Source organism: Phragmites australis, chromosome 15, assembly GCF_958298935.1.
Source record: "Phragmites australis chromosome 15, lpPhrAust1.1, whole genome shotgun sequence".
In the NCBI taxonomy this organism is placed as follows: Eukaryota; Viridiplantae; Streptophyta; class Magnoliopsida; order Poales; family Poaceae; genus Phragmites; species Phragmites australis.
In genome coordinates this window covers 29,294,739-29,308,129 of record NC_084935.1, presented here as the reverse complement: position 1 = coordinate 29,308,129, position 13,391 = coordinate 29,294,739, and the positions used below count along the sequence as shown (strand labels likewise).

Below are 13,391 nucleotides of genomic sequence, written 5' to 3'. Positions count from 1 at the left end.
TGTGATCTGAGCGCGAGTATAGCAGTTTAGCTGGCTGCATTGTAGTGGAATGTACTCGTATTACTACCCGTGAAGTACCAGGCTACTAGCTCGAGTTAGCTACTTTGCACAGAATAAACTGGGTGTTGTAATCAGTTTTTTCAGCCCTATGTATTCATCGCTGCTTGCAAGTTTGAAGAAAGCATGGCATTATGGAAGCTTGCAAAAGTTTGCCATATGAAGCGCTGCTAAGTTGATCATCACTTAGCCTTACAATCATGTTGCATGTAGAATTTGACTGAGTAGATATCAAACAGGGTTAGAAAATATTTGTAACATGGGACTATCCCAATAATTCATGATTACCTAATACAGAACATAACTCCGCTATCATGCTTAAATTTATTATCACGAGTTTTAACTGTGAATACATAATTTTACAGTATCTCGCTATTATACCTGATGCCATCTTATCCAGTTTTTTTCTGTTGTAACAGGCACTCAACTGGTACAAATAAAAAAAATCTCCAATCCCGCACGCCACGCCCTCTCTAAAAAAAAGAAAAGGAAAAAAAGTACGCCACGTCCCCGGCAGGCCGGCAACCCCCCCCCCCTCTCGCTAGTTCCGCATCCGCACCCCACCTCCGGCCGCATTTACAGTAAATCGTGAGTGCATGAACAGTAAAGTGCAGTTTATTAAAAAAAGAAAAGGAAAAAACGTATGTCACGTCCCCGGCGGGCCAGCGACACCCCCCCCCTCCTCTCGCTAGTTCCGCATCCGCACCCCCACCTTCGGCCGCATTCACAGTAAATCGTGAGTGCATGAACAGTAAAGTGCAGTTTAATACTGTAACAAAGCACTGTAGCAGCTGCTGTTGGGAAAATGCGGTTGCAAATGGTACTGTACCAAATACTGTAGCACTAAAATCCTGACTGTTCATTCGCTATCCGACTAACGGGAAAATACAAACTGCAATTTTACTGTAGCACCTCTGACTTTGCAGATGCGAATCCGAGGGCTGGAGGTGATGGGCTGGATTCCAACAGCTCGCGGAAAGTCACCATGCTACAGTATCCATAACTTTAGCCCTTCGAGAACGGACGACCGAGATTTATTGCTACAATATCCGTGCTACAGTATTATATTTTACTGTTTGAAATACTGTAGCGCGGCTATGTAAAGGTAGAGGATCCCAGTCCGCGCCTTGAGGTATATGAGTGATAGGTCCATGGTTACCGCCACGATCTGTATAGCATTGTGCTTGCATGTCTTGAATGGCACCTGGCTCTCGGTGCTGACTTGAGCCTGTTGTTATTCCTTAGTTTTGATTAGTGATTGTACAGTTTGTATCTATTGGCATATTGTCTCTATGATTGTGTATGACTAACGAGTACAATGTTTACGGAAGTTGTAAATTCAGAATGATGGAAATGGGGAATTTAAAGGAATTTGTTAGGTAAATGGTTGCAAGCTTTCTTGTATAATAACTCTGACTGAAATTCAGTTAAACAAAATTTCTGTTGTTATAACTTTGCTCCAATCATGGAAATAGTTTTGGTGAGCTCAATTTTATTTTGTACAAAGAAGTGTCCCTATGTTTAGCACTAATTGATCTATATGATGTTGAACAGAGGGTTTTTTTCCTTACACTAATTATCAATTAACTCTATGCATTTTGTTGCAAATTGCTTTAGCTTCTCTTTGTACTTTGATGCAATCTGCTCTGTTCAGCAAGCTATTCAGGAGTGCCACGAGGGTTCAGGAGATGATGTTGATTTGCTTTGGTAGTCACACCTAATTCTGATGTCATCTATTTAACTTGTTTGCTTCTTCTGCTCATGTGGACTGCAGACTTCAGAAACAAAGTAATCTACCTACCTGAGCTTGTATCATACTTCCTTTACAAATTAGGTTAGAAGATCTCTTTTCACATACCTTCCCTACCTGCACTTGTATGATATATCCATCTTTTAAAATAAAATGCCTGTGGTTTGATTGACTTTGAGTCATATTGATAAAGGTTTCTTTTCCCACTTACTCACTTAGCTTAGTTTCTACTGAAGTACTCAGACGCAGCTATTTAGCTTAGTTTGTGCTGAAGTACTGAGACATAGCTGTTTGATAAATGTTTGCCACATTATGTGACCACGGTCACTATCCAGTAGCTGTTAATACTTAGCGGCTTCTTTCTACCTTGTCCCATGATATTTTTTTCTATATGATTGAAACAATATTTACTGCTAGATAAGTTGGGCAAAGGCCCATCAGACATAATGGCATGAGGGTTGAGATGTTGATCTGTATACGTAGTCTCACCTAATTCATTCAGTTTTATTTGATTGCTTGTATCGTCTTCCTTTGGCAAGTTTGGGTATATTTTAGCATAATACTACAATTTGTCTACTTGTGCTGTTATTCATCATTTTTCATAGCTTACAAGTCACAAGATTGATTTACGCCCTCTTGGTTAGAGTTTTTTTTCATGTATTTTTTAAATACTTAAATGGTTCTTTTTACCTTGTCTCAAGGCATTGTTCTGTTTCATCATGTCCTCACTGGTGCAAAGCTATATTTCCTTCCTAGGCAACTTGGTAGATACCCCTTAAGAGTTCAGAAATTCTTTGTCCATACATGAGTGCAATTTGTTAGTACTGTTCAACAATCTAGTCTGCTGATTCATGGCCTCTGACTTTCTTTAAAAGATGAATTGGTTGCATTTTCAAGGAGGGTTTTGTACGAGATTCTGATGCGGTTCTGTTCATACCGAATTTCTCGTTTTGTTGCTGATTTTTGTCCGGAGCAGCATCAAGTAGGTCAGCAAACTTTTGATCTTTTCAAAAAAAATTGTCCAACTGCATTAAATTCAATAGTTGAGAAACTGATGCTTTGAAACTCTCAGTGGCTGCAGATCTGTTAGGAACTTTTAGGGTGAGGGTCGGAAGAACCTACCATACATCGGCATCACCATGTCAAATTTGGAGTGCGTCTGAATCTTCTCAAGCTCAGGTATGAACAGCCCTTGCACATCACTCTCCGCCTATTTTTCTCACGTTTCAAGCTCAGCCCCTCTTTCTAGAACACCCAAATTTGTACGGAATCAACAGGCCAGCTACAGGTAATGATGCTCGAGTCTTCCAGCATCAAAGACTGGACGTTCTGCATGGAGAATTATATGCCTCTGGCCTCCTTTTCATACCTCCTTTCCATATTAAAGATGGTTTGACTTGACGCTGTTTTTCTCTAAATTTTTCTCTAAACCTGCATGAATCAGGTTGCCTCTTCTTCGCCTGTACACTCATCTGATCTGAGCTAGCACCTCTATGTCACGCAGACTGTGACGATCCACGTCATTAAGTGTACTGGTCAGAGGAAGGCGAAGATGTAGGTCGTGATCAATCTTCCAGCTACGTGCACTTCTGAATAGCTCTGGAAAAAGATGTGCAACTCTAGAAAGCTCACACCACCATGGCACGCGGGTAGTGGTGGTCAACTCTTCTGGTCTCGTCTCCATTTACCACATCTCATTCTGATGATACTTCTAATCTGACTTGTCACTAGGATTTAATTTATTGTCAGTAACCGCTCAATTATGGCAGTTACCAGATGATTCCCGCATTCATAAACCGAGTTGTTACAACCAAACTCAAATTCAAAATAAAAAAATCGAAAATTTAATGAAATTTGATCGGTTTCTATCGAATTCTACCAAATTATTACCGCTAGCGGGTGGTTTTTGGGGTACAAATGCATTTGTGAACCTTGCTTGTCACTGCTCAAGAGAAGCAAGACGATACACGCCAGCGTCGACATGTGCGACGGCTTAACACAGGCAGAGTTGATCGTTCAGACGCAGGAGAGGCAGGCCGTCCAAGTGAGGACGTGAACGGGTGTTAGATTCAGCCAGCTGCTTAACCAGTAAGCATTGTATTAAGACATGTTGATGAATAAGCTAATGAAAAGCAGTGCAATCAATCGACAAGTTCTAGAGGAGGCCATGCGTATCTGCATATCCATCGGCAGGTACGTTGTCTTCAACTTCATGCATACAAATTTGCTGATCTGTTCCCTTTTGGAGTTTATATGAGCAAGGTCAATGGCTCCTTTTGTCATGGTGCCAAGATTCGGCCAAAATCTAATGGCAGAGCTGTGGTTTCATACTGTATTGTATACATGTTTTCCTCTGGCTTCGCTGGCCATACCTGTTCAGTATTCAGGCATCCGGGATACCACTGATGGCCGATCCTGTATCAGCAGGTCCGGTGAGATTAGTTTGCTTATTATATTTACAAGAACTGTACGATGTCACTGCTCCATAAGAGATTTGTTGAGTTGCAGTAATTTAATAATTTTTAGTTTTATGCAGGCTGGGAAAACAGTTTACAGCGAACACGAGCGTTGCGGATTCAGGGATGATCCATTTCAGCACAAATGAGCAGGTCCCAGAAATTTACAATCTGTTGGCAAGAGCGTCGATCGTACAGACTGTTTGATCAAAAAAATTCAAACTTTAAATCGAGATCAGCAGAAATTTTGTATGCTGTTGTAAATCGCGAGGAACTCGAGCTCCAAGTTATCGGTATGAATCATGACAGGAAGGACCTGTTTATTAGAACTCCAGAGTTTTTTCCTGATTGAGAACTGGTCTGTTTCTTAGGAAATTTCCATATAACCTACGACATTATTCGGAAAAAATATATAACCTGTGACATTATTGCATCAGTTGTGATGCTCCTGGGTCCTGGGTGTAGATGTACTCCGGAGCTCCGCTGCATGCATGCACGCACGCACGCCAGGATTAGTTGTGATGCTCCTGGGTGTAGATGTAGTCGGTGTGCGCGGCGAGCGTCCTCCTCGCCGAGCACTCGTCCTCATCGTTTGCCCCCTCGCAGCCACCTTCCACGGCCACCGTCTCCGCTCCCTCCTTCTGCAACAGCAGACCGGAGATCAAACGTCACGTCGTCGACAATGAAACCTCCGGCTTCTCCGGCCAGCCTGTGAGACAGATGGAAAGATAAGGTACGTAGATTGGCGCGTACGTACCTGGTGGGGAGAGACCGTACCGGCCGCCGCTCCCTCCGCCGGGTCAGCCCGGCCGGCACCGGCCACGGAGGCCGCCGACGCGAGGAGGAGCACGAAGAGCGCCGCCGCGAGCACCATCACCGTCGCCCTAGCCATGGACTCGACGTCGTCGAAAGATCGATCGCTCCCGCACGCTTGCTGTTTGCTTCTCTTGGAACCGCGTCTGTTTCGGGAGAGAAAATGGCGGGCGAGAATGAATAGACGAGAGGAGGAGGAAGAGAGGGAGCGGTATTTAAAGCCGGCGGAGAAGTGGAAACGAGGCAAGAAAATCGCGGCGACGACGGTCCGTATCCTTGACCCGGCCTTGACGTTGACCGGCCGTTGACGGACCCCTCCGGTGTGTGTTACACGCTTGGACGGTTTGTTCACGGTCATAACGTGCAACAGCTAGATTTTTACAAACTCCAATATAACACACAAACAACTTCTACTCACATAATACAATAACTAGTTTGAATATAAGTTTAGAATATATTAATTAATATAGAGGTAAGTTATCTGTGAGATATTTTGTGCAACGGTTAGTTTTTTTAAAATTCCAGTATAATACGTAGTCAAACGCACGCACTCACACAATGTAACGACTAGTTTGAACACAAGTTTAGAACATATCTAGTATAGAAATAAGTTACATGTGAGATTTTTTTTTTCTAGAAGATAGAGATAAGTTCGTGATCATAACGTGCAACGACTATTTTTTTTAAAAACCCTAATATAACACACAGACTCATGTACATACTTATACAACGTCTACTCATACAATATAACGGCTAGTTTGAACACAAGTTTAGAAATATCTAAGTATAAAGATAGGTTGCCTGTGAGACACATTGCCCTTCAGATGAAATGCGTGCGATAGACTTGGCCCTCACCTTAGAGGGGTTGTCGATTTGTTCAAAATAATCTTGTAGATCAATTTTATCACCCATTAGGCCGTTACAATCTAGCTCAGCATGGTGTGTGTATACTAAACAGAATCCTAAAAATGTTTACTGTGGAACAGATAGGAAAAAAGGAGTGTTTCTTTGTGACTCAACAGGGTAAATATAGGTACGCTGTCCTCAGGAGACCAAGCAAAATATGGGAGTATGGACCATATGCAAAAAATGGGAGACATCGGTGCTTTTAACCAATATACTACCATACACAGGCAACCAGCTTTGCATTGGACTGACATTATGTATAGTCGCCCAATCGCTGCTTCTGTGCTGAACGAAGCCGCAAATGAAATGCAACAACAGCGCAACAGAACAGCAGACATCGTAAGTCAGAAAGTAGCTTACAAGGATTTGTTTACATCACCTAAACTACTGCTGCAGGCGCAACACCTAGTCCAACAGTCATATGTCCAAAACATCGCCTGATCAGCAGCCACCAAGCACCTCATCGCCAGCCAGATAACCAAGGTGCGGCAAGCAAAAGAAGCACCAAAACATAGTGTAGGCAGGGGCGAAGCTAGATGGAGCTAGAGTGGTGTATAGGCACCAGGGTAAATCAAAATTTCATAATCAGGTTATTTTGACCATGTTTGTACCCTTTAGGCTAAAATTTTCCACTATAGTGCATCACTAATATTTTGATTCTAGCTTCGCCACCAAGTGCAGGCCGGTGTAGCTAAACTCAGCTGGTGAGCGACGAGAGCATGCCACCACCGCTCTTGGTCGGCACAACGACCTCCCAGCCAGGGCCTTTCAGAGGGATAAGAGGCTCGGCGTCGGCAGCACCAGGTGGACCGGACAGGTCGCTTCGGTTCATCACCCTCAAAAGGTCTTCGTCGCTGATGTTGGTCTGGATCATCCTGTCTTCCTCTTCCTGCTCGTCCCTCAGCAGTGCCAGCAACTCGACCTCCTGCATTCCCATGATGAAAGAAAGCACATCAGCGACGAAAACCTTTGCAGTTTGTCATTTTTTATTTTTGGTGTTCCCATTCATACGAAACAATTGATTTGCTATTCTCTGTTATACTTGGGATGCATGGAACTATTACATCTAAGGCATTAGGCTTCGCTCTATCTTGTTCAAACTGTCCCTTGCCGATCACCACATGCTCTAGCCTCAACTTCCCAAAAGCTCTCTTAATGATCCGTCCCTGCAACGATAACAAGATGAGTTAAACCTGTCCAATAGAGAATCAATGGCCAAGCAACAAGTCTGAAGATGGCTGATCATCCAACTCCACCTCAACAGAATGTGATGTAGCCAGCCTATATGCATGCACTGGGCGTGTTTGACCAATCCGGTGGCATCGATCCATAGCCTGCAAATCCATCTGAGGATTCTGGAGGGCAAAACAAATGAAAAATCAACGCTACAATTATTACAGGCAACTGAATGTACATAGCTAGCAACAAGGAGAACAGCAATCGAAACAGGACGATGGCATGAAGGAAGAACACATCTTTATGTCTGATGGATTAGCAAAGAGAATTACCCAGTCACTGTCATATAGGATACATGTATCAGCAGAAGTAAGGTTGATGCCAAGCCCCCCAGCCCGTGTGCTTAGGAGGAAGATATTCATATTGCTCTTCAAGTCATTAAATTCTGCTATCTGCCCCAGAAAATAGAATCAAAGAAACTTGTGAGGAAACACAATAATAGACAACCATCAAGTTCCTAATGGAGCAAGATCATTTCCATCACTGGAGAAGATGTAAAAAAAGTGTCATAAAGCAGCTTTTACTTTTAGGAACATTGTTTACCAATAACAAATGGTAATGTGCTTTCAAGCTGCATACATCACCTGCTTCACACAAATCATGGCATAAATAGACTAGACAGTTGCAGGGGAAAAGAACTGGTGTTGTGACAAAATAAACAATTTTCTGGCGGGAAATGAACGGTAATGAAAAACATGCGAACAGTAACACGGAGAGAGTATTACAATGTACCACAATCCCAAAGAATGCAAGTTTTGAGGGTTTTAAGTTGTATCTTCAGAACGTGCAATCTAACACGTGCCTTCAGAATTTTGCAGTTAAAATGTAACTGAACACATGTTGCCTGGTCACATGACAAATTCTTGTTCATGCACACAATTATAAAATTAAAGATACAGCCAAAAAGTATACAGCCAAACATAGCTCAATTCTTCGTTATGCAGATGTTATCAAGTAAAATAGTAATATACTAGCACAGACTACCACATTAGCATTTACCTGCCTCCTCCTGTCTTCCAATTTAACACTACCATCAATTCGGCAAACCTCAAGGCCTTTTGAATCTAAGTAATACTCGATAATATCCAACACTTTTGTCCATTGTGAAAATATTAGAACCTACAAAAAGAACTACAGTTGAGATCTGAAAGATAAAAATAGCTAACTTAAACTAGTGTGTGCATAGATGACATGAGGACAAGAGGAGAAAAACATATACCTTGTGCTTTTGTGCGAGCAGGGAATTTAGTAACCTGTCAAGAAGCTGGAATTTGCCACATTGTTCCAAAAGCTTCTCAACAGGTGGATACAGACCTGCAAAATACAAATAAATGACACAGTACAAAAATGTCAGGAAACAAGAACATAAAAGAAATAGATAACAGCCAGCCAATATGGGGCAAACCTGTTGATTCATACGGAGATTCCAAAAGATCAGGATGGTTGCAATTCTTCCTCAGCTGAATTAATAGATTATGCAACTTTGCTGTAATGCCAGGTTTCCGCAACACTACAGTATAACAAAAAGGTGTCAACTAGGTTTATTAGTATAGGCACATACTGGACTGCAAGTCTATATATGTGTATGCCAACACACCAATATCTGATTCATCATGCAAGTAGTTGTCAAATGTTTTTTCAACCAGGTGATCCTGGATTTGCTTCTGATGTTCAGTCATGTTAGCATAAATGATTATCTCTTTCTTTCGTGGAAGCATCTGTTCTACATCCTCCTTCATCCGCCTTAGAAGGAATGGACGCAAAATAGCATGAAGCTTTGAAACAACATGCACCCTTCTCTTCTCTTCAGTTTCTTCTTGTTCTTCATTTCCTTTCCCAGAAAAATCAAACCTTGAAAGAAGATAGTTGTCAGCACAACAAAGGCAAATCAAATCAAATATAATGCATGGAATATTTAACAGCAGCGGCCCATATGTTATGGTGCCCAAATCCATATAACATTAAATAGTATTTGGATAATTAGTATACATTTTAGAAACTAAAACATATCATAACAGAAAATAAATGAGCCACAATACAATATAAATTCCTGGTAATATTTAACAGATATGAAATATCAATAAACAATATAAATCAGTAGAATACATATTTGCTATTCCACACATTTGCATTTCAGCTAGAGAATGCATATGGGCTAAAAATCCCACATTTAAACAAGAAATGGAAGGATTTACAGGTTGCGATGAACGGTGCTGCAACTTCATAATACATATAGCCACAAGAGTATTTATTTCAAGAGTAGCACTATCATTGTGCAATTACAGAATTTATGGATGAAATACATGGTGATGGAAATGATATTGCATTTTAGTAATTTAACTATTCCTTTTGTGTTGATTTAACTGTACATGCTAATTTTTAAGGATCATAACAATCACTTTACAAATCATGGCATCGACTTTACTACAACAAACAAATATGTTCTGTTCAAACTTCAATCCATATATGAACTAACCAAACTATCAAGAGATGATCTGGGGCACTGGCAGAGCAAACCTTAATAAAAAGCTGGCCCAATCCTATATTGGGAGGTTATGATTATAATCTATACAAGACAATAACGTGTCAGCTCGTGGACACAAAAGTGTTTCTAGCATATTGTATTTGCACCTCAGTGCAGAAAGTTGAGGCTACAAACTGAATTACATGTATAAAAGATTAAAAGGTACAAATCGGATAGGCTGGGTGAATCATACCATGATTCAAATTCCTGATGTGATGAGAATATATCAGGCAGAATGAAGTTCAATAGTGACCACAGTTCTGCTAGATTATTCTGAAGGGGTGTCCCAGTCAAAAGGAGTTTATTGTCCATCGGTATGCGCTTTATCTCCCTCAATAATTTACACTTAGAATTTTTCAACCGATGCCCCTGGAGGAAGAAGTATGGAACTGACACGTAAATACCAAAAGGGAAAAAGTAATACAAAGCAATAATTTAGAGCATGTGCTTTAGCATCACCTCATCCACAACAACATACTTCCACTTATAGTGAGCAAGAAATCTAGCATCTGACATGGCCATCTCATATGAAGTCACTACTATCGGGAAATCAGGGCCAACAGTTTTGGGCATGAATTTTCTTCTTATCTCTGCCCGGGCTGCTTTATCTCCATGGTAAATGATACTAGCCAGAGATGGAGTAAACCTGAAATCAAGTGTCTCAACATTAGAAATTCAATGATAAGGACGGTGAAAGAATACCTGGATAGTTACCTCGAGATTTCATTCACCCAGTTCGAGAGAGTGGACAGAGGAGCAATTATCATGTATGGACCATGCATGCCTTTCCCTTTCAGATGAGCAAGAAATCCAATTGTCTGGATTGTTTTCCCAAGGCCCATTTGATCAGCCAGTATCCCATTCAATCCATTCTGCCACAATGATATTAGCCACTTCACACCCTTTATCTGGTATGATTTCAACTTTCCGCCAGTCATTAATGGCACAAGATTGGCCTGATCTTTCTCCCACCTTTCTTCTTCAGAGAGAGTGCAATCGTCAGCAAGGCGATCATCGCGAGATCTTGTAAGCATGGCTGCCACTGCCGTCTTAGCCTTCTTCTGAATAATAGTTTATTTTTGGTTGTCAGAACTAATAAAAAATTAACATAAACCTATGAACGATAATTATCTGTGAATCTGTTTTTCTTATATATTAACTGAGATCATCCCCAGAAAATATTTAAAATAACTTTCGTGATTATATAGCCATGAGATCAGTAGACATCAACAAGTCCAAACAACTCAAACAAACCATAGAATGTTATCCTGATATCCTGACTCTTACTGAGGAATACAGCTGCGCCCATGCTGCAGCCATCCTTGAAAAACCCATTCAGTTATACTTTGCGAGTTTATAAACTACAACACAAGGACGCTACAACTAAAACATGATCAGCACAGCACCATCCAAAGCATAATTCCAGCAGCATCACATGCTTCAATGCGTATGAACTTACTATTGGTGGAAGTCCAGATGAGCAGACTGGACATAATATTCTAGTATTATATGTCAAAGACAACATCCGAAGACAGCGGAACAATACATACTAACAAATTACAAAAGATGGAGAACAATATATGAAGCCTGCACTCACATCGTTGTACTGTGGCACAGTATTCGCTTTCCTCTTTCGACCACGCCCTTTCTTCTTCTCTTCTATCGGTGTCTCTTTAGCTTGAGTTTCAACACCTTCCTGTTTTACAATCAGGCAACACCACCACCATCAGAAAACAAGCAAAAACAACTAGAACAAAAAACATAAAAACAGACAGCACACAGTGAGATACTCGTACATCAGTGATTTGATCCATCTTCTCAAGTAGAAACTCCGAAAAGAGCTGTGTCTTCGTCAGCAGCTCATCTAACTTGCTATACCGTGCCTCAGGATCAAAAGCAAGTTTTGCAGCTTCTTCCCTCTTCCTGGCTTCCTCTTCCTCCTCTGCCTTAACCCGGGCCGCCTCAAGCTGTTCTTCTTCCTTTTTCATTGCTTCTGTGATCAGGGATATATCGCCATTCTTGGCCTCAAGGTCAATAGGTATAGATGAACTTGCATTCATGAAATCATCAGCTTTCTCCTCCTTGACAGGCGACAATAACTGCTCTTCCTCCTTCTTAATGAGGGGGTGCACGTCACCGCTGTTGGCCTCAAACTCAACAGGCAAGGACGAGATTACATCCACAAAATCATCAGCTCTCACCTCATCTTTCTTAATTGGCTCAGTGGCAAGGGAAGCATCCTCATTCTTTGCAGGGGCACATTTAGCGTTGGCCATAGGAAGCGCCCCCATTTTCTTTTTGGAAAATTTGGATTTGATTGCTTGCAGGAAGTAAGATATCTCCCGGAACAAGTAAATCTTAGGCTCTGTTTGGTTCCTGGAAATGAACCGGATGCAAAGGAATTATTGAGACAATCCCATTTCTTGCTGAATTAGAATTGAGCTGTGATTTCAACAAAGAAATTCACTTTCGTAATCCAACTTCATGCCAATTCCAAAGGCTGTTTGGATGTGCTGTTTTGAGAATTGGCAGTAGAAAGCTTTTCCCCCTTTAGTGGTTGATAAATTAGGGTTGCTCATCATACATATATCTCAGCAAATACTACATCCTAACTGTAAAAATGCATTTCCTCATCATTAAATGCGCTAGCTTAATCTCCTTGGGCATCCTATCACAATAAACAAATATATGCAACTGCTGCAATGGTTCTCTCATTCCCTTTCACTTACGTAAGCAAACAAGTATGAACTAATTGCGGATGAGCATGGAGCTCAGTGGCAACGCTCCAGGGCGGAGCCGAGCCGGCGGGGGTTCGAAGCCCCCATCCCACACACCCCTGTTGAGGCCTCCAATGAAGGCCAGGTAAGGGGGCCCTGATCTAAAAAATATTTAAAAAAAATGAACTAACTACAAGGTAACAACTATATCTCTCGTTACCATACCAAACAGAATGATGATGAATGATAATAAGAAAATGTCAAAAAAAAAAGAAACCGAACAAGATATTCATTCATAGAAAAGGAAAGCTTGAGTTTTCCTGCATAATATATACCTCAACAAAGTGACCTATGCTATTCCCCAACCTTCAGCTCCAAGTCCAAATTTCCTTCCTGTCAATACGCAGCAAAAAAAAAAAGGAATTAGTCCGAAAAGGAGGATCCACTTACTCTCTGGATTAGGGGTTAGGGTTTAGAGAAATGGGGTCAATTTCAAGGGGTTCCAAGAGAGAACAAGAGAAATAGTAGGGGAGGAGAGAGTCCGGCCTTACCTGTGTGGCGGCCTCTTCGTCGCCGCTCTAGTATCCCCCTCCCTCCTGCGTTCGCGAGAGAGAGGTCGCGCTAGGGGAAGGGGACGGGAGGCGCGGGGTTTAGGGTTCGCCGCGCGCTGGGCGGGATCTCTGAATTAGAGGGAGGGAGGTGGCGCGGGAACCGGTGTGAATGGGATCGATGGAGGCCCGGGCCAGATTTTGGGCCCACCGCACCCCGGTCTGGGCCATATTTTGGGCCGAACCCACCCCAGTCTGGACCAGATTATGGGCCGACCCACCCCGGCCCGGGCCAGATTTTGGGCTGACCCCACCCCGGCCCGGTGAGCCTGGAAGCCCAAAATGAGAACGAGTTACTTTATTTTTTTTCAATTTTGCACAGAA

The 13,391-nt window shown here is 42.0% G+C and overlaps 2 protein-coding genes across 2 annotated transcripts; both read right to left on the bottom strand.

Moving 5' to 3' along the window:
- Positions 1–4,433: 4,433 nt before the first annotated feature.
- LOC133893035 (phytosulfokines 4-like) lies at positions 4,434–5,247 on the bottom strand. The gene is made up of 2 exons (XM_062334009.1): positions 5,021–5,247; positions 4,434–4,904 (listed from the first exon to the last, which is right to left on the bottom strand). Exons 1-2 carry the CDS (start codon positions 5,153–5,155, stop codon positions 4,776–4,778), a joined length of 264 nt encoding a protein of 87 aa, XP_062189993.1. The 5' UTR covers positions 5,156–5,247; the 3' UTR covers positions 4,434–4,775.
- Positions 5,248–6,193: 946 nt separating this feature from the next.
- LOC133893570 (ATP-dependent DNA helicase DDM1-like) lies at positions 6,194–13,142 on the bottom strand. The gene is made up of 15 exons (XM_062334626.1): positions 13,011–13,142; positions 12,795–12,852; positions 11,539–12,118; positions 11,340–11,438; positions 10,457–10,803; positions 10,202–10,388; positions 9,936–10,111; positions 8,816–9,069; positions 8,624–8,728; positions 8,438–8,532; positions 8,218–8,337; positions 7,491–7,610; positions 7,239–7,337; positions 7,047–7,148; positions 6,194–6,907 (listed from the first exon to the last, which is right to left on the bottom strand). The coding sequence occupies exons 3-15, from the start codon at positions 12,031–12,033 to the stop codon at positions 6,680–6,682; spliced, it is 2,427 nt and encodes an 808-aa protein (XP_062190610.1). The 5' UTR covers positions 12,034–12,118; positions 12,795–12,852; positions 13,011–13,142; the 3' UTR covers positions 6,194–6,679.
- Between the last annotated feature and the right edge of the window lie 249 nt (positions 13,143–13,391).